The sequence below is a fragment of the Amblyomma mixtum genome, chromosome 4, assembly GCF_055824585.1.
Source record: "Amblyomma mixtum isolate Tamu chromosome 4, ASM5582458v1, whole genome shotgun sequence".
Lineage (NCBI taxonomy): Eukaryota > Metazoa > Arthropoda > Arachnida > Ixodida > Ixodidae > Amblyomma > Amblyomma mixtum.
The window spans coordinates 11137802-11156878 of record NC_143015.1 but is presented as its reverse complement, the minus strand read 5'-3'; the positions used below and the strand labels follow the sequence as shown (position 1 = coordinate 11156878).

The 19077-nt window shown below is 52.5% G+C and overlaps 1 protein-coding gene across 6 annotated transcripts in view; it reads left to right on the top strand.

Moving 5' to 3' along the window:
* Positions 1-19077, top strand: part of LOC149345690 (protein 5NUC-like) — a 109140-nt gene that overhangs the window by 31970 nt on the left and 58093 nt on the right. For 4 of the 6 annotated variants that reach the window (XM_089586194.1, XM_089586193.1, XM_089586195.1 and 1 more), the window contains one exon: positions 8969-9106. In XM_089586194.1, the coding sequence (XP_089442320.1) occupies positions 8969-9106 (138 nt within the window). Of the gene's footprint in view, positions 1-2501; positions 2661-2696; positions 3228-8968; positions 9107-19077 lie in introns of those variants that run through there. The other 2 variants (XM_089586197.1, XM_089586198.1) reach the window with 2 other exon arrangements.

Sequence of the window (19077 nt, the reverse complement as noted above, 5' to 3'; positions counted from 1 at the left end):
GCTCCGCCTTGTCCCTTTTGTCGCGCAGATCGAGCAGCTTATTGTCGGGTGTTGGCTGACCTGCCCGCACCTCTGCGCGACGCGTGGCTGCGAGGGCGCTCCGGACAAGACTGGTGAAGTAATCGGCGCCGGACGCAGCGGCGGCGTCCACCTCTTGGCGGAAGCGGCCCCAATTCACGATTGCGTACCTACGCATGGGGCGCGCCTCTTTAGCAGTGGGCTCTATGGTGATGGAGAAGTGATCCGAGCCCCAGAGTGATGGTGCACGACGCCAGGTCGCCTCGATGCCGCTGGACGCGAACGCAACGTCGATGCAGGAGCCTGACGATCCACGCCGTCGGAAGGTGGGCTGGCTAGTGTTGAGGGGAGTGAGTCCCAGCTGCGTTGCTGTGTCATGCAGGTCGTCGACGCGCCGGTCGTTGCGCTCACTGCCCCACGCACAATGATGGGCATTGAAGTCACCAACTATGAGCTGGCGCGGGGCACAACACGACGACACTGCACGAAAACACAGCGCGTTCCACGCCACAGCTGGGCGCATATAAACACTGGCCACTGATGTGTCAACACCCCCGACGCGCACTGTCACTGCCACGCACTCCTGAACGTCACTTGTCGCCGCCGCCGTGCCGACGAGCGCGTGCTGGACGTCGCGCCGCACATAAATGGAGGCCCGCGATTTTCCGGGTCGATGGGCTGGGTCGCCGCAGGGGATTGATGCACATGACTCCTCCTCACACTTCGTTGGTGAATGGTAGCCGATGTAGCCGGGCAGCCGCCTTTGGGGCTCCCCATCCCGCAGCCGGACGTAAGTTTCCTGCAGCGCGATCACCTCTGGTTGTTCGGATGTTATGCGTGAGCGGAGCTCAGCGTATCGCGCTGCAAGGGAGCGGACGTTCCATTGCAGGACTGTGGGAATGCGGGGTACTGCCCGCGACTAGCCATGTTGTTGGCTGTTTAGTGCAGGAGGGCATGTCGCTTCCTCACAGATGCGGCGACCCTCGGAGCCCTCTGGCAGGAGCACGCTTAGTGCTCGCAGCGCGGCCTGCAGGCGCTCGATTAAGACGTCGCGTGCGTCCAGAGGGGAGCCACCGGAGGTAGTCGGTGCGGGCCTCACTGGTGCGGTGCGGGAACCGGCCTGCTGCGTGGGATGCTGCCCCCGCTGCTTCTGAGGCCGGAGCTGCTGAGAAGGCTGCTGCTGCTGCTTGCTGTGGCCCGCAACCTGCGCATAGCTGCGCTTGCTTGGTTGCTGCTGTGCAGCCTGCGGAGCCGTTTCCTCACGTACAGCCGCGCGAACGGCACGTCGTGAGAGAGGCACCTCTGACGAAGCCAAAATCGTGGCGACATGCCTCTCTCGTTGCCAGTGGGGACATGAAGGGTCCGTGGCACGGTGTCGACCGCCGCAGTTTGAGCAGCGCGATTTTTCGCTGGTGCACGCTCCAGTGTCGTGTGGTGCACCGCAGCGGGCACAGCGGGCAGCAGCTCTGCAGGCCTCGGTGGCATGGCCCAGGCTGGAACAGCGTGAACACTGCAGTGGGAGCGGGCGGCAGGGCCGGACAGCGAGGCGCCGCCTGTAAATGTACACATGCGGCGGCGGGATCGGCGCCTCAAATCGGAGAAGCAACGTGCTTCCCGACAGCGACGCCGACGTCACTGCCACCGCCGACTCCACTGCGGCAAGCAGCTGGTCCGCTGAGCGGCGCGCGTCCACGCCGAACACGAGCCCACTGGACTGGTTGCGAGGAGCTGGCTCCCTGGCGCACACAGCCAGGCCACGGATGACAGTCGTGGCCAGAAGCGAGCCGAAGGTAGCTGCGCAGCCGGTGTCCACCGCCACCACGTTCCGCCGCGTGTTAACGCGAACCGCCAGCACGCCTGGGCGCGGGCCCAGCTCCTCAGCAATCTCCCAGCCCTGTTCCCTGCTTATGGCCACGCCGCGTTCCGCTGGCCGGAACAGGACTGTCCAGTGGAGCTCCTCATGGACCGCCACAGCAGCAGCAGCTCTCTGCAGGGCAGCCTTTCGCCTTCGCTGTGCTCGGGTTGAAGCCTGGCGCCAGGGGATCAGGCTGGCGGTCTCCAGTGAGCATGAGGATGCCAGGGGGGCGTGGCGTTCGTTGCTGTCAGGCACGCTGGCAGTGTGCGCCGCGGTCGGTCTGAGAGCCGCAGCTGCGGCCTCTGGGTCACGTGCTGGGTTTGCTGGCTTCTGCGCCGCGTCAGCCGATGTCGTCACCGGCAGCTGGTCCCTCAGGGTGGGGGCTTGCGTTCCGGCGAGAGCAGGGGGAAAGCAGCCAGCACTGGCAGACACGCCATTGTCGGCTGTCACCTCCCTGGCTCTTTGTCCTGTGGTCGCTCCCTCTGGACTCGGAGGGGGAGGTGAGACAGGTGCAGTGAGCTGCAGCGCTTCGCGCTTAGCAGCAGATTCCTCGCCCCCGCTGCCTTTGTTCCCCTCCCCCTCTTCAGAGTGGGTGGAACGGCGCCGCTTGCGATGGGTGCTTTGATCCATGGCGTCGTCCGCCTCTTGCTCTTCTACAGCTGCTTCCACCGCTGCTGGAATGTAGCCGCCGCCGAGTGGTGGCTGGTGGACCGGGCTGGAAATGGCGGCTCCCACGTGTTGGTCCGCGCGCGCCGCCATCGCAGCAGCACGTGGCGGAAGGGCCAAGGTGCGTAGCGTTGCCTTCGCCGTCTCCGGAGTCAGGGCAGCGCGCTGTGTTGCGCGCTGCACGCACTCTATCCACCTCTCTAGCAGCGGAGATGATTCGAGAGACCGGTCGCGGCGTGCGCTCTGCGAACGAGGTCCGTCCGGCACAGTCCTAGGCTTGCGCAGTCCGCGGCCGCGGGCCTCCTGGTGGGGCTCCATGGCCGAGGGACCACGGGAGGCGGTTATCCTAGGTCCAGGTCCGTTGCCTGCGGGTCGTACGTGCAGGCGATGCGGGCCCAACCCGGTTGCTGCAAGGCGTAGCTAGGCCCGGCCGAAGTCGAAGGAGCGTCAAAAAACACGTCCGACTCGGTCAAAGGTCAGAACCGGTCTCCAGGAGGAGGTATCTGTGCGCCGGATTCGGGCAGGAGCGGCTCTGACTCCTTCTGTGCGTCATCAGTGGCGTGGCAAGCGTTACGAAGTGACAGACAAGTGTCCCCATTGTGATGCTGCGCCTGACCAGTGTGATGAAAAACGCTTGCTGTGGACTTGCCCGGCTACAGCTTCCGTGAGACGACGTTTCCTAAGAAAGGTTGGCCTGCGATGGGACGTTGCAGACGACTATCGCAAGTTGACTCAAGATAATCGCTTTATCGCGAACTTTTGCTGCTTTTTAAGCGAGGCTTGTTTGCATTCCGTTTTATAACTTTCTTTCCTTTTTCATTATGCCTAATGGCAAACAGCTCGAATAATAAAAAAAAAGCGAGGGTTCTTCCGTGAATGCGTTTTATGCTATTCTGGTTGTGTAGGCGGCGTGAAATGCCTGCTGGCGTTTCAAGAGGTAATAGAGATGGCCTTGTGCTGTAAAGATATTTATGAAATAAGCACAAAAGCGCAATGGAACGGCGAATGTCTAATGGCTCGAGGCCGATAGAAAGTTTTATGGCTGTTATGCTGCAGTGAGGGCTGTATTTGCGTGTAATGAATCGAGCGGCTCTGTTGTGGATGGATTATAACATGCCGATTAAGTATTTTTGATATGGAGACCATGTTCGAGCAGCGGGCATTCCTAGTTCGAGACCATGTAGGTGATGCAAATTCAAGTTGCGGCGAATTCAAGTTGCGATTGTGAGATATGCCAGTTTTCTTACGCTGTTAGGGGAGGTTAGTAAATCCCGACGCAGGTACCTCAGTAACCTAGGTTTCCGCCTTCCCGGGAGCCCCGGTATAGGGGAGGAGTGACATGGGTCTCACCATCCCCCTGGTGGCAGTGCTGGAAACAGCCACCCACTGGGGCAGTGGCGCTTCCCTTAATCGCTACACTACTACTACAGGAGTGGTGTGATATATAAAAGTACAGTATAGAATGAGCAATTCTACATATACATACCTCGGCACCTATAGAGGTAGCTCAATCACACTCACACTCACGGCCACTCGCACTCACATCCACTCATTCACACTCACACTCATGTCCACTCACACTCGCAACCACTCACTCACATTCCCACTCATGACCACTCGCACTCACAACCACTCACTCACATTCACACTCATGACTACTCGCACTCACAACCACTCACTCACACTCACACTCATGACCACTCGCACCCACAACCACTCACTCACACTTGCACTCATGTCCACTCACACTCACAACCACTCATTCACACTCGCACTCATGTCCACTCACTCACACTCACAACCACTCACTCACACTCGCACTCATGACCACTCGCTCTCACAACCACTCACTCACACTCATGAGCACTCGCACTCCCAACCACTCACTCACACTCACAACCACTCACACTGATGTCCGCTCACTTTCATTCACGTTCACTCACTCTTTCCTTGTTTGCTAACAACGGAGGGGTTGAGAGATTTACTGCCGCAGCCGACTGCCCTCATGGCTCCCCTAGCATAGCCTGTGTCGCAAAGATGGGGTGCTGAGTGGCCCAGGCTTTGTCGGGCTATTTTGCCAATTTTCACAGCTTCACTGCTCGATGAAAGTGGTCACTGATCACGCATATTCCATGCACTGAATGGTACGCACGTGCGCTTCCGGGCTTGCTGCTGAGACGATGAGTGCCTGTTCAGCATCAGCTAAGATCCTTAGAGAAGTTTTTGAACGGTGTCCATAGGCGTGCGCAGGGTTCTCCATGAAAATGAGCCATACTTCAGCGCAGTGCCCCCCCCCCCCCCCCCACCCCACCCCCAACGTTCTCTCATAGGCCCTTACGGCCAGAACGGAGCGCAAAGGTGAGGAATGATTATAGAACATTTTTTCCATGCGATGTAATTTCAAAATATACAAGATATTATTCAGCAGTAGAGTTAAAAGGAAATGGTCGGAATATGGCCGGTTGGTCTGATCGTACGTTGGTCAGCGGTACTTCGTCCGCTCGTCCGGCGACACGTTGCCGGTTGGGGCAGCAATTCCAAACTTCTTGAGAAGCAAAACTGATTTATTCGAGACGTAGGAAAACAAGAACTTGGAGAAAAAGGCGGGCTAAAAAAAGGCTGTTAAAAAAAAGGCTGCAGAAAAGCGGCCGAGACTGGGACTCGGCGCGCTCGTCCATGCTCTTTGTTCGCAGCGGGTTTTATCCCCTCGATAATTGGGCGGAGCTTTAATAAACCGGCTCTCGCCCAATTCCAACCAATACTGCTGCAGTGGCTCTGCACATACAAGTAGGCGGAGCCCAGTGCTCGCCAGAGCCCGACTCTGGAGGCGCCAGTAAGTCCACTGCTTAGCTATTTCTGAAGTCGCCGACCTCACTGACTCCCCAGAATCTCCTTTAAACGGGACAAGGTCGTCGTCCCCCTGCGGCCCCGACAGGGCTGTTCGCTTACTCCCCGTTTCCCGCGGCTTGCACAGCGTCCGATAAACGCGACGCACTGTCGCCGTTCCCAACCCCTCCAGACGGACACGGTAGGGGGAAATTAGCTACTGGCGCCATAGCGTCTAGCTTAACAAGTAGTTTTTATTTTAATATGTAACATCGGCAGAGGAATATATGGTATAGAGAGGATAAGCCGCTGGTTCCTTCACACTCAAAATGTGAACGAAGGGAAGGGAAAGGCTCAGGGTGCTTGCCAGAGTTTCCACAAGAGGTCTTGTCTTCATCCTGGCTAACACAGTCCTCTTGTTGAAACGTTCGCAAGCACACTGAGGCTTTCGGCTCCCTTGTTCACCACGTGAGTACCGGCAGAGGAAGGCATGTCACTGCGTCGCTGAAGTATCAATGTAACATCCCGCTTCCAGAGTAATTTCCATTCTCTCTAAACCCCAGCAAATGTGACAGATTTGTATTTTTTTTTTCACTGTCACAGCAAAAGAAACCCTGAAAAGCTTGCCTCAAAATGACCCGGACAGTAAACAGTTCTTGAACGCAACATCATGGGTCTTCGGCCACTAAAAAACCTTACTGGACATAGCACTGCCCTGTAAACTGTGACGGAACAGGTCCGACAAATAATTGTATGAGGCAGACTTGGCGATTAGGGGGCTTAGACGATTGAGGGGGGGGGCACCTCCCTCTCTTGTGCGCGCGCCTATGACGGTGTCTAAGTAAAAATAATGAATTTGTCTTGGGAATAGTATTGGATGGTGTCTAATTACCAATATTTGGTCTTGCTTGACAATGACGTTCCGTGACTCTGCATGAACACATTGGAGTCAAATGGCAACTATGAATATTCTTCGCGGCATGGAAAATGGAGCGTGCTTTTCAAACGATCGAGTGATTTCCTCACGCAAAGGAAAATAGCTGGAATGGGCCGCAAGTAGAGGATTTCCCCGCGTAATAACGATGCTAGGGGTACTTGCCATTATCAGTCCATTTACAAAACCTCCTAACCTACTAAGTGTGACCGATCTGTGGACATGTCTGCAGTGCAGAACGTTTTCTGCATTGCTCATAGTCCCTGTCTGAAAGAGGTTTTACAAACCAGCGCGATGTTTTTGAGGCTAGTGCGTGCAGAGACCACGTGCGCATCCGCGTGGTGATAGGGGGCGCTTACATTTCACCTGATTATTCTTCAACGTCGTTCGCGGAAGAATGCGTATGCAGGTAACTTGTGAGCCATTTTGTTGCGCGCGCCTTACTTCACTGAAAACACGAAAAATAAACACAATCGCATTTCACAAGCTTCTTTCGATTTCACTCCCCTAGTGATAAAGCTTAGGCGCCAAGTAGGTCAGGTTTTCGCATGGGTCCGGCCCAATCAACAAATTACAGCCAGAGCAAAGCTCTGCAATGCACACACCTGGGCACACAAAAAAAAAACCTAAGAGTACACTGCAGCCCTCGTGATCCCATCTTACGGTAGTTATTGCCTAGAAGCGGACCGTCGTTTCAGCAGTAAGCATCGTAACTCTTGTGTATATGAAATCGAGCAGTGCGGGGAGCGTGGCAAGATACACTGTCTATATTTTCAGGACTGGCAATGCGAAATTCGATAAAGGATCTCACAAAACTTGTAGCGGCACATTGCATTCGCGAAGGGTCTGCGCCCGTGCCAATGGTGAACTACAAATGCAACGAAATATTGCCGTTCCTGTGCCAGCGGAATCCTCTGCTTCGGCTGTCCAAAGACACGAGCATGATGCCTTATGCTGCCTCGAGCGCCTTCAGTAGTCAATATTTGCTTCCCTCGGCTGTCAACAACATGAAAATAGCTAAGCGGGTATAGTCGTCGCGAAACATACGCGACAGACTTCGCTGTCGCGTCCACCCACCACTCACATCCATTCATTGCCACTCACCTCCACTGACAACCACTCATTGCCACTCACGTCCACTCACAACCACTCATTGCCACTCACGTCCACTCACAACCACTCATTGCCACTCAGGTCCACTCACAACCACTCATAGTCACTCACAACCACTCATTTCCAGTCATGTCCACTCACATCTACTCATCAAACATGTCCACTCACCACTCACCTCTACTCACGCTCACATCCACTCACTCGCACTCACACACATCTCCACTTACACTCACATTCACTCACTCACACTCACACTCATGGCCACCCATGCTGACATCCACTCACTCGCACTCCCACTCATGACCACCGGCACTCATATCCACTCACTCGCACTCACACTCGGGTCTACTCAAACTCACAACCACTCACTCGCACTCACACTCGTGACCGCCCTCACTCACATCCACTCACTCGCACTCACACTCACGTCCACTCACAATCACGACCACTCACTCACACTCACACTCACCGACGTGAGTGTGAGTGTGAGTGAGGCGATATGAGTGCACTCATGAGTGAGTGTGCCGACCTATGTACATATATGGGCACTATAGTTGAATACAACTTAAGTCTGCAGTGAAGCTCCCACCTACATTCAAACTCCGCGCACAGAATTCCTCCACGACGAAAAAGTAGTCTGCTGCTTATACCTTCCTTGTTACCTAAAAAAGATGCTTATCACAAGAAAAAAAATTATGAGCTCTAGAACTTTGATACGTGGATTATTTTATATAGTCAAACATTAAAAGCTGACTTCGTTTACAGTTGCGATTGACCAGCGGAGTTATACAGGACGCCCCGGACCGCGGCCCAGTGTTGGCAACTGCTGTTTTTTTTTAAAGTTGTATCCTATCATAGCTACAACAGAATCAGCAGCAACAGAAAATGTTAACGATCGATAAGCCGAGGATGCCGAAGAGGTTTTTTTTAGGTTTTGTTTCGCGCAAAACACGCAAGGCCTCACTTTATCGAAGTCGATCTAGCGTTCCTCACATGCAAACTTCGCGGCATGAAATACCAAAACAGAGAATAACGGGACAACTTGCATGTGATTTAAAGGCAAAAAAGGCTCAACTGAGCAAGCAAGAACCTGCTAAAACTGATTGAAACAACAGATGGAGCGAGAAAAATGATCTCACTAAGAGGAGAGTAAAAAAAAAAAACATGGAGAATGGCTAAAAAAATCTGAGAAAAAGTACAAAAGAGCAACTAGCCCAACTAAAAGTGTTCTTGAAAGGCTTCATGGACCCATACGTACCTTGATGATGATGATGATGTTGATGTCCTCAGGCTTAATGGTCCATACCTTTTGCTATCATCGGCACTTCGTTGTTTTCTTTGCTAACATTTTCTTTTTAATTCGAACACAGTTCACTCCTAGATCCTGCGTCTGTCAGCCTTTTGTGGCCGCCACAACGTGTGAAGTGGTAAAAAAAAGTTGAAATAATTTACACTTCGTTAAATAGAAGTTGTTCTTCCAAACGTTGTTGCGTTTTTAAAAGGTTATCTTTCGTAAATGCGTAACGCTAACGCTGCCTATTCTACTTCAACTACAGGTGAAGCAGCTGAAATGCAATACCACGAACCCTCTGTTCCTCAACGCCGGAGACTTCTACCAAGGAACGCTGTGGTACTCCATCCTCAAATACAACATTGTCTCGGCTGTAATGGCCAATATGTCATATGACTCTGTGGTGAGTACTGCTTCCTTCAGTGAAGCTGAGAAAGAAATATCTTACTTTCACGGCGAATAAAGCGTCTAGACTATGTCATACAAGCCGCAGGGAGTATGTTTTATCACCTGGGGTTCGTGTTTTTTGTTGTTTATTTTCACTTTCCTTTCTGCGAACCTTCTCAACACACGCGAATCTTGACAACGGCTTTGTCTTAGGCCTTCTTATTCCAGGAGAGCGAGCCCGTTGTCCTCATAGCGCACTAATGGAAATAAAGTAAGATTCTCCTTGCTAAAGCAGTAGAGCAACAAAAAGACAAGGGCTGCAAATTCACCTGTGCGAACTGCGAAATCCGAAAACTCCCCAAGTTTTCACATAGCTTGCGAAGAAGACCTAGCAATACAGCCGAACGCGGATATGTCGAATTCGAAGAAGATCGCGAAACAGTTCGATATCCATAATTCGATATATAAAAAGTGGCCTCACGAAAGCTTTTGTACAAAACCCAGGTGCAAGAAGAATACATTGCAGTCACGATCGGTGCATTCTTTCAGCGACGTCCTGCTTGGTGGTGTGCTGGCACTCCAAAACCTAGCTAGGCGTTTGTACGCCTAACCTGCTTCGCATCGAATCTGCTGCGGAAGATGATGATGATAGTGAATTTTTGTGGCACAAAAGCATCTGCGGCCAAAGAGCGTCATTGCACAAGGTTGTTTTCCTTCTACTCAAGGTGGGGTCAAAGACCCATTTCCCGAGCATTTAACGCTGAATAAGCCGAGAAACAGGCCAGGGGAAGCTTGTACCCATTGTATCACCGGTGGGTATACCCGGCGACACTGGGGAGCGAACCCCGCATCTCCCACATGCGAGACAGATGCTCGACCACTTTTCCAGCGCTGCGGTCTGCAGCGGTAGGTGATTTGGAAATAGGCACTGCCTAAGATGTCAGGCCCTGTTACTGGTAAACTATAAATACAATACTACCATTAAGACGAAGGTGCGGTTGCTTTCGGCAGCAAAGTGTGCCAGGCGCCGCAAGGTATTGGTTAGGTTGGTTTCACCGCAAGAGAATGATGCGGCATGGAAAATGAATACAAGAGACCGCAGGTCACCCTAAAACTCTCCTCATCTTCACTTCGACACGCTGTTTCACAGCGCAAGCACTGCCAACAGCTGCCCAAGGCTGCGCAGTCAAATCGTCTCCGTTCGTGAAAAGGCTTCGAAGAGCTCCGTTAGAATTGAAGCATAGCTTGATGGGCCACTTGGTGCATGGTGACGGAAAAAAACCGGCAGAAAAGGACGCGTCCTCAAGAAGGAGTGCACAGGACGACGCTCGAAACACAATTGAATTTAACTCGGTGACATTTATCACATCAGGCGGGTGCACATGTGCGTGAGCAACAACTATGAAATGTCTTTTTTTGTTGTTTTTCTGTTATGATTCGCAGGCGTTATTGCTTCTGCGCATGTGCACCCGGCAGTTGTGACAAATTTCACCGAGTAAAATTCAGTTGTGTTTTCCAGCGTCGCCTTGTCCAGCCTTCCTCCTTGCGAACGCGTTCATTTCTGCAGGTTTTTTCCGTGATCGTGCTCCGTTAGAAGGGGAACTTCTGTTCAACGCGAGTTCGATACGCGCGAACAATAGTACTGTATTTTTGCATGGGGATTTTCAAAGGATCGTTCTGAGGGTTTAGTTTCGCCGCAACGCTTTGTAATACACACACACACACACACACACACACACACACACACACACACACACACACACACACACATATATATATATATATATATATATATATAGAAGGTTCAGCAACAAAGAGGGTTCAGCTTAAGTTAAGAACAACGCAGCGAGCTATGGAAAGGAAAATGATAGGTGTAACGTTAGATCGGAAGAGGGCGGAGTGGGGGAGGGAACAAACGCGGGTTAATGACATCTTAGTTGAAATCAAGAAGAAGAAATGGGCTTGGGCAGGGCATGTAATGCGAAGGCAAGATAACCGCTGGTCCTTAAGGGTAACGGAGTGGATTCCAAGAGAAAGCAAACGTAGCAGGGGACGGCAGAAAGTTAGGTGGGCGGATGAGATTAAGAAGTTTGCGGGGATACAGTGGCGGCAACTGACAAAGGACAGGGTTATTTGGAGAGACATGGGAGAGGCCTTTGCCCTGCAGTGGGTGTAGTCGGGCTGATGATGATGATGATGATATATATATATATATATATATTCTAGCCGCCGCGGCCGGGATCGAACCCGCGCCTTTCGGGTCAGCAGCCGAGCACCATAACCAGTGAGCCACCGCGGCGGCATATAAATATATATATATATATATATATATATATATATATATATATATATATATATATATATATATATATATATATATATATATATATATATTGGTGTTCAAGGCCTCCAGCATGCGGCTTTATCATTTGTTTGTGACGCGGGGTAAGATTAAATTTATCTCGAACGTCAACAAGTGCGCAATCGATTCTACGCTATTGTAGGCTGCTGTGGCTACTTTGCACCCTATATCTCTAAATTGCGCTGTCAGCTTTAAATTCTTCACGGCCGAGAGCAACGGGCATTTCTGTTCGACGACCGCCAAACTCGCCTGTTGCTGTCGCCGCCGCCGAGTCATTCAGCTCTTTGTGGGTCCAAGGCAGCCCAATAAACAGTTTTTTTTTAAGCAGCCCTTTCGCTTTCTTCCTAACTGCCAAACTACCGTCACCGCTACGTGACATCTGGTGGAGGTGCGGGGTACCAGTCCATGTACCACAGACCTCCTGCGAGCTCTGTCATTTCTCACCAGAACACCTTTTAGCAGTCCATTGATCTAGCCGACATCGTTTAGGGGAGCTACTCGACAGAGGAAAGAAGTTTTAACGTCCAACATGAGCTCCACACAACCAGCGAGATCGATCATCCTGCCGCAGCCGCGGGTGCCGCCAACTTTAAGCGGCTCCCCAGACGAGGACTCCGAGGAACGGCTGGATCAATTTAGGATCGCGGCACCATCACCATCACCAGCCAGACTACGCCCACTGCACAGTGCAGGCCTCTTCCACGTCTCTCCAATTAACCCTGTCTTTTGACAGTTGCGGCCATGGTATCCCCCCGAAAACTTCTTAATCTCATCCGCCCACCAAGCTTTCTCCACCCCCTGCTATGTTTGTTTCTCTTGCAATCCACTCCGTTACCCTTAAGGACCAGCGGTTATCTTGCCTTCGCATTACATGCCCTGCCCAAGCCCTTTTCTTCGTCTTGAATTCGACTAGGATGCCATTAACCCGCGTTCGTTCCCTCACCCACTCCGCCCGGTTCCGATCTCTTAACGTTACACCGATATTTTTTCTTTCCATAGCGCGCTGCGTTGTCCTTAACTTAAGCTGAACCCTCTTTGTTAACCTCCACGTTTCTTCCCCTTAGGTGAGTACCGGTAAGATACAGCTGTTGTATACTTTTCTCTTGAGGGACAGTGGTAAACTGGGATTCATGATAGATTTTTTTTTGTTGCGGCTCAGGCCCGAGCCTACTTAGTCACTTCTTTGATGGTTAATGTGTTGTGGTAGGGGCGGCGTTGTGACAGACGTCCCTAGCACTTTGCGAATGTGGGAGATGAGTCCAGTGAAAAGGCTGTGGAGGGCTTGCCTCAGCGGTGCACCGGGTCCACGTCAGATGACGATGAGGAGCTGCATTGAAGTACGTTGCTGGGCGAGTTGCTTCCGTCACATTTATTTGCGCTGCATTCTTTCACAGTGATGGCAGGGGTACACGAGATGTGAAGAATGTATGGTGGCGGATTTAGAGGTCCGGGGACATAGGCGGTACATTTGAATGTTGGAATGATGCGCACCACAAAGAGACAGACGAGGTGGCCACGGTTGCGAAGGATTCAGTCGGAGTACATTTCGCAGGGAAGCGAATTGTTTCAGTGCCTGCCGAATCAGTAGCGTCGGGACGGGACTAGGAATATGAGGCGAGGATGGTGGGCGTTCACGCAGCTGCACTGAACGCAGACGGGCATGGGCCCTCGCGATAACGCGAGTACGCAATTTTTCCGTGCCATAGAGAAAGCTGGTACAAGGGAACTGGTTCCGTCTCCGCTTCCGACCACCTTAGCGTTTTTTCAGGAAGTCGTGCTTCATGCGGCGTGCATGTGTGGCTCGACGATAGTCGTCTCCTTGAAACTTGTGCTCCTCGGAAGAAGTGAGTGAGTGAGTGAAGAAACTTTATTTCCGCCAGAAGAAGACCCGTGCCCCTCCGGGTCCGCACGCAGGCGTCCGGGGAGGGGCAGCGTCGCAGCTGGAAGACTAGCAACGATATAGTCGCGCAGCTTCTGCTGCCAGGCGGGTAGCGTATCGTTGTATGCTAAGGTCGGCACTTCTGAGTATGGTCTCCCATTCCTCTGCATTATTAGTTCTGTCATATCCTGGGGTAGTGGGGCATCTCCATAGTATGTGTTCGAGTGTAGCGGTACGCCCGCAGAACTCGCACACCTCCGCATCCTCCCTCGTGTCACCTCCTGTCCAGCTCCTCCAGAGCGGGGATGCGAAGTTTCTAGCTTGGAGTCTTCTCCAGTCATAGGCCTCAGCCGAGCTAAGCGATCTATCCGGAGGAGGATAGATCCTTTTGTTCTTTTTCTGATTGTCTGTGATGGTATTAAAGGTATTGGTTTCCTCTTTAGTACTGAATTCGTATGAGGTGTCCACGGCTCCCCGGGCTAAAGAGGAGCGGGCGAGCCTGTGGGCGGCCTCGTTTCCAACCATACCCGAGTGGGCTGGGGTCCAGATGATTAGAATATTGTGGGCTGGGATAAAGTCTTTTAGATATTTAGCCGCCATTTCGTGGATGCGTCCCTTGCTGTAATTTCTAATTGCTGCTTTGCAGTCGCTTACTACGTATTTGGTACCTGGCTGAGTTAGAGTGATCGCTATTGCAACCTCCTCCGCCACAACGGGTTTTAAGTCAAGGTGTCGTACAACGCCTAACGTTCTGCCTGTGTCCCCGACGGCTACGGAGACGGTGTCTCCTAGTGTGCCCATTGTTGCATCAGTGTAGGTCACGGTTCCCAGTGGAATCTTGCCTAGCTTAGCAGCCAGCTGTGCGACCCTGCTTTTCCTTCTGCCTTTGTCGTGGATGGGATGCATGTTTCTAAGTATGGGAGCGATAATAAGATGCTCTCTTATTTCTCTTCCCAGATCTGTTCTGGTGTTCACTCTGCTATCTACGTGTACCCATTTCGCTAGCTCTAGATATTTCCTTCCTGCGGGTGTGGATGTTAGCCGTTCGATTTGCGATGTTCTAACCGCTTCAGTCAGTTCTCTCCAATTGTTATGCAGGCCCATTTTCTCCAGTATATCATTGGACGTGGAAATGGGCAGCCCTAGCGCTCGTTTGACACATTTTCTGATGATTGTGTCTAATACCTTTTCTTCGGTTTTTTTTTTCAGGAATGGGGTTGCGTAGAATATCCTGCTAACGATGAAGGCCTGCGTGAGTCTTAGTTAGCTGGACTCTGAGAGTCCTTTCCCCCTTCTAGATACCTTTCTGAAGGCTCTGACGACAAGTTCAGCTTGCGCTTTGAGCTTGTCCAGCGTACTTTTGTTTTTCCCTTTTCTGTTAATATTGCCACACTCTACCGGCGCCCCCGTGCGGTCTGTCTTCGACCTTTGTCGCGCGCCGGACTTCGTCCTCTTCTGCTCGGTGCTAGGGTCGGCCGGCTGCGCTCCGCCCAGTGCTCGCCAGGGATAGAACGTACTACCGGCGCCCGTGACATTTTGGTGGAGGTGCTGGGTACGATCCATGTAGGAAGAGGTCCCAGGAACCTCCAGCGCTCCGCCACACCCCCTGGACACGACACCTGTCCACAAGTCAAGCCGCCGCTTGAAAGGCTTAGCCCCCGAGTACAAACCCCTCACCGCGCCATCCCGCACGATGACCTCTACGGTGGCCAGCCAGACCTTCCAGCCATCTGTGAGTTCGCCACCGCTACTTCTTCATACGCCTCGCACCCCTGCGTCGTTTCATGGTGACAAGTTTGAGGATGTGGAGGACTGGTTGGACGGGTATGACAGGGTCGCTGAATTTAATCTGTGGGACGAAGACCGCAAGCTTCGGAACGTCTACTTTGCCCTCCAGGACGCCGCCAAGACGTGGTTCGAAAACCACGAGTCCGCCATCCACACCTGGCAAGACTTCCGGCGGCAGTTGCTGGATACCTTCAGCAGCAACGAACGGAGGGAGCGTGCTGAATTGGCCTTGCAATCGAGAGCGCAGCAGCCAAACGAGAGCGTGGCGATGTTCGCGGAGGACATGACCCGGCTTTTCAACCGCGCTGATCCTTCGATGTCGGAAGCTAATAAGGTGCGCCATTTGATGCGGGGAGTGAAGGAGCAATTGTTCGTTGGGCTCGTGCGCGATCCTCCGGCTACAGTCGCCGATTTTTCAAAGGAAGCGGCAGGCATGGAGCGCGCCCTGCAACAGCGGTTTGCGCACTACGGCCGTCCATCAAACATCACTGCTGTGGAGTGCCACATGCCGAAGCCCGGGGATGAGAACACCTCCCTCCGAGAGCTCATCAGGAGCATCGTTCGCGAAGAGCTGCAGAAGCTTCGCTCTGTGGAGCAGCCTCCTAGTGTGACCGCCATCTAGGATGCTGTCCGTGACGAGATACGCCGCACGGTGCAGCCCATTCCACCTCCCCAACCGCCTGCGCCCTATGTGATGACATACAGCGAGGCATTGCGAAGTTCTGCGCCACCACCGCCGGCGTTCTACTCTCCTGCCCCTACCGCGCCGTCCCGCCGATTCCCGTATACGGCAGCCGCACGCTGTCACGGTCCGAGGCAAATTACTCAACCACTAAAAAGGAGTGCCTAGCTGTTGTGTGGGCGATAACGAAGTTCCGGCCCTACTTGTATGGTCGCCCGTTTCGGGTCGTGAGTGACCACCACTCACTGTGTTGGCTCGCGAATCTTAAAGACCCCTGGGCCGGCTAGCTCGTTGGAGCCTTCGCTTGCAAGAATTTGACGTTACAGTTGTCTACAAGTCGGGCAACAAACACAGTGATGCAGACTGCTTGTCCCGTGCTCCTATTCCGTCCAGCTCTGATGACCTCGAAGATGACCCTCTATTTATTGGTGCTCTGACTACGTCCGCCCTCGCTCAACAACAGAGAGACGACATGGAATTGCGCCCACTCATCGATTATCTCGAGGGTACCGCCTCGTTACCACCTCGTCTATTCGCGCGTGGCTTGTCGTCGTTTTGCTTGCGAGATGGCGTCCTCTACAAACGAAATTACGGCCTGACGGACTCTGGTTACCTGCTCGTGGTTCCAGCGGCGCTCCGCACTGACGTTTTGCAGGCGTGCCACGACGAGCTTCCTTCCGGCCACCTCGGATTTTCTCGAACGATGGCACGAGTTCATCACCGTTATTACTGACCCAGGCTTTCTGCGGCTGTCAAGCGTTATGTGCGCACTTGCCGCGAGTGTCAACGTGGGAAGAAACCACCTTTCAAGCCGGCTGGCTTGCTCCAACCCATTGCTCCGCCGAGAATTCCTTTCCACCAAGTCGGCATGGACTTACTAGGCCCATTTCCCACGTCATCATTGGGTAACCGGTATATTGTGGTTGCCACCGACTACCTCACCCGGTATTGTGAGACGAAAGCCCTTCCCCGCGGTACTGCTGCTGAAATTGCTGACTTTTTCATCATCGGCATAGTCCTCCGCCATGGCGCACCTTCTGTTGTTTTAACTGACCGAGGCACAGCGTTCACGTCCACGCTTACTCAGGAAGTTATGCGGCTCAGTGGCACAAGTCATCGTAAGACCACAGCTTACCATCCTCAAACCAACGGCCTAACCGAGCGCCTCAATAAGACTATCGCTGATATGATTTCTATGTACGTCGACGATGACCACAAGACCTGGGACGCAATACTTCCGTACGTCACGTTTGCCTACAACACTGCCCTTCAAGAGACGACGGGGTTCACGCCATTTCGTTTGGTACACGGTCGTGAAGTCGTGACTATGTTGGACATGATGTTGTTGCCCGATATTGCGCACCCATCCGTTGCCGACGCTGATGCATTCGTTCGCCATGCAGAAGCTGCCCGCCGGCTGGCTCGGCAACGAACCTGCGTGCGGCAAGAAGTCGATGCTCACCGCTATAACCTTCGTCATCGCGAAGTAATTTTCCAGCCTGGCGATCAAGTGTGGGTTTGGAGCCCTATCCGTGTGCGCGGTCGCTCCGAGAAGCTTTTGCGCCGTTACTTCGGCCCCTACGACGTACTCCGCAAACTCCGCGACGTTACGTATGAAGTGCGCCCGCAAGGGAGTGTTCGTTCTTCAAGACGCCCGCCGACATCCGAAATTGTGCACGTCGCAAGACTCAAGCCATACCATGCCCGCCAGAACAACTCTCACCACGTTCAGTGCCTGGGACTCTGTTCACGCACACACGTGGCTCCCCCTCAATCTCAGCCATCGAGTCGATGCCTTTCCAGAGGGGAGGGGCAATGCCACACTCTGCCGGCGCCCCCGTGCGGTCTGTCTTCGACTTTGTCGCGCGCCGGACTTCGTCCTCTTCTGCTCGGTGCTAGGGTCGGCCGGCTGCGCTCCGCCCAGTGCTCGCCAAGGATAGAACGTTCTACCGGCGCCCGTGACAACATGCATGCCTAGGATTCTTATTTCCTCGACAATTGGTATCGTTCTATTTTCAAGTGTAACCTCGATTGCCGGTATCCTTTGACTACGCTTGCTCATTGCTACAAATAGCTCCAACAGTTAGTTGTACTTTCTGCAGCGTTGCGTTTTGAGGAGGTACAGAAAACTGAGCTTCACTGTTGTAACGGAGATCTAAACAAGGCGAGCTTACAGTCTCAACTTAAGTGTTCAATTTTCATAGGTTCTCAAGTTGTCTTCATGGCCGGCAAAATTTGTCGACATCGAGCGTGGCATGCGCATTGAGAAAGACAAAGGCCACCCGACTTTTCTCATTTCCCCGCGTTGAAAACGTAGGAAACGTAGGTCTGCCTCTCTGTCTCTTCTCCCATCTGGATCATACGTATTGCCATTGATGCCCCATTAATGAGGTCCATCCGGACGTCACTGTCATGTGTAGCATTAGAACGCGAGAATTCTTGATAACGCCGTAGTACCCTCTCGCCACTGTACAGGAAGAAATTCCTTTATACATCTACAGAAAAAACAGGGTCCTTTAAGTCTGCATAGACGTGTGCTTTTCACAATGACATCGATCTGAATGCCTAAAGGCGTCTGTTTTTGCAGGCAGCGTACTTTAGAACTTGTTTCAAGAAGAGCAACGCGACATAGACAAGGCCTAAAGGAAGATACACATAGACAGGCGCTTACTTGCAACTAAATGTTTATTGCTGGGAATGTAGAAATAAATAGATCAGGCTCCAAACAACAAAAAGAAAACATAGGGGTGATACACACTTGTCCATGCACACGAAAAAACCAAAATGATACAGCAGCATTACTTCCCTGCAGATAGAAACTCTAATTATTTTGTTGACAACGCTAAGGAGGGACTGCTGATACATGCGTCCTTTAGTCAGGCGATTTAAGCGGCTTCAATAACTTCTCGAGTTAGCGTGTTGGGGTGTCTACTCAGCACTTTTGTTTGTTCGAAGTATGGCTGGCAAGTTTTGCTTTCGCAATCTCGGCAGTGGGTGCCAAGATGCCCTTTAACTGTGTTGTGAACATTGTTATTGTGTTCTCTCAGGCGCTCGTTCAGGCATCTGCCCGTCTTGACGGCGGACTGTTTTCCGCAAGAAAATGGAATGGTGCAAATGACACTTTCTTGGCGTGCAACAAAATGATTCTTGGCATGCAACAAAAGCATGAGAATCATTTTGTTGCACGCCAAGAAGGTGTCATTTACTACATTCCTTTTCGTGCGGAAAACAGTACGCCGGCCAGACGGGCAGATGCCTGAACAAGCGCCTGAGAGA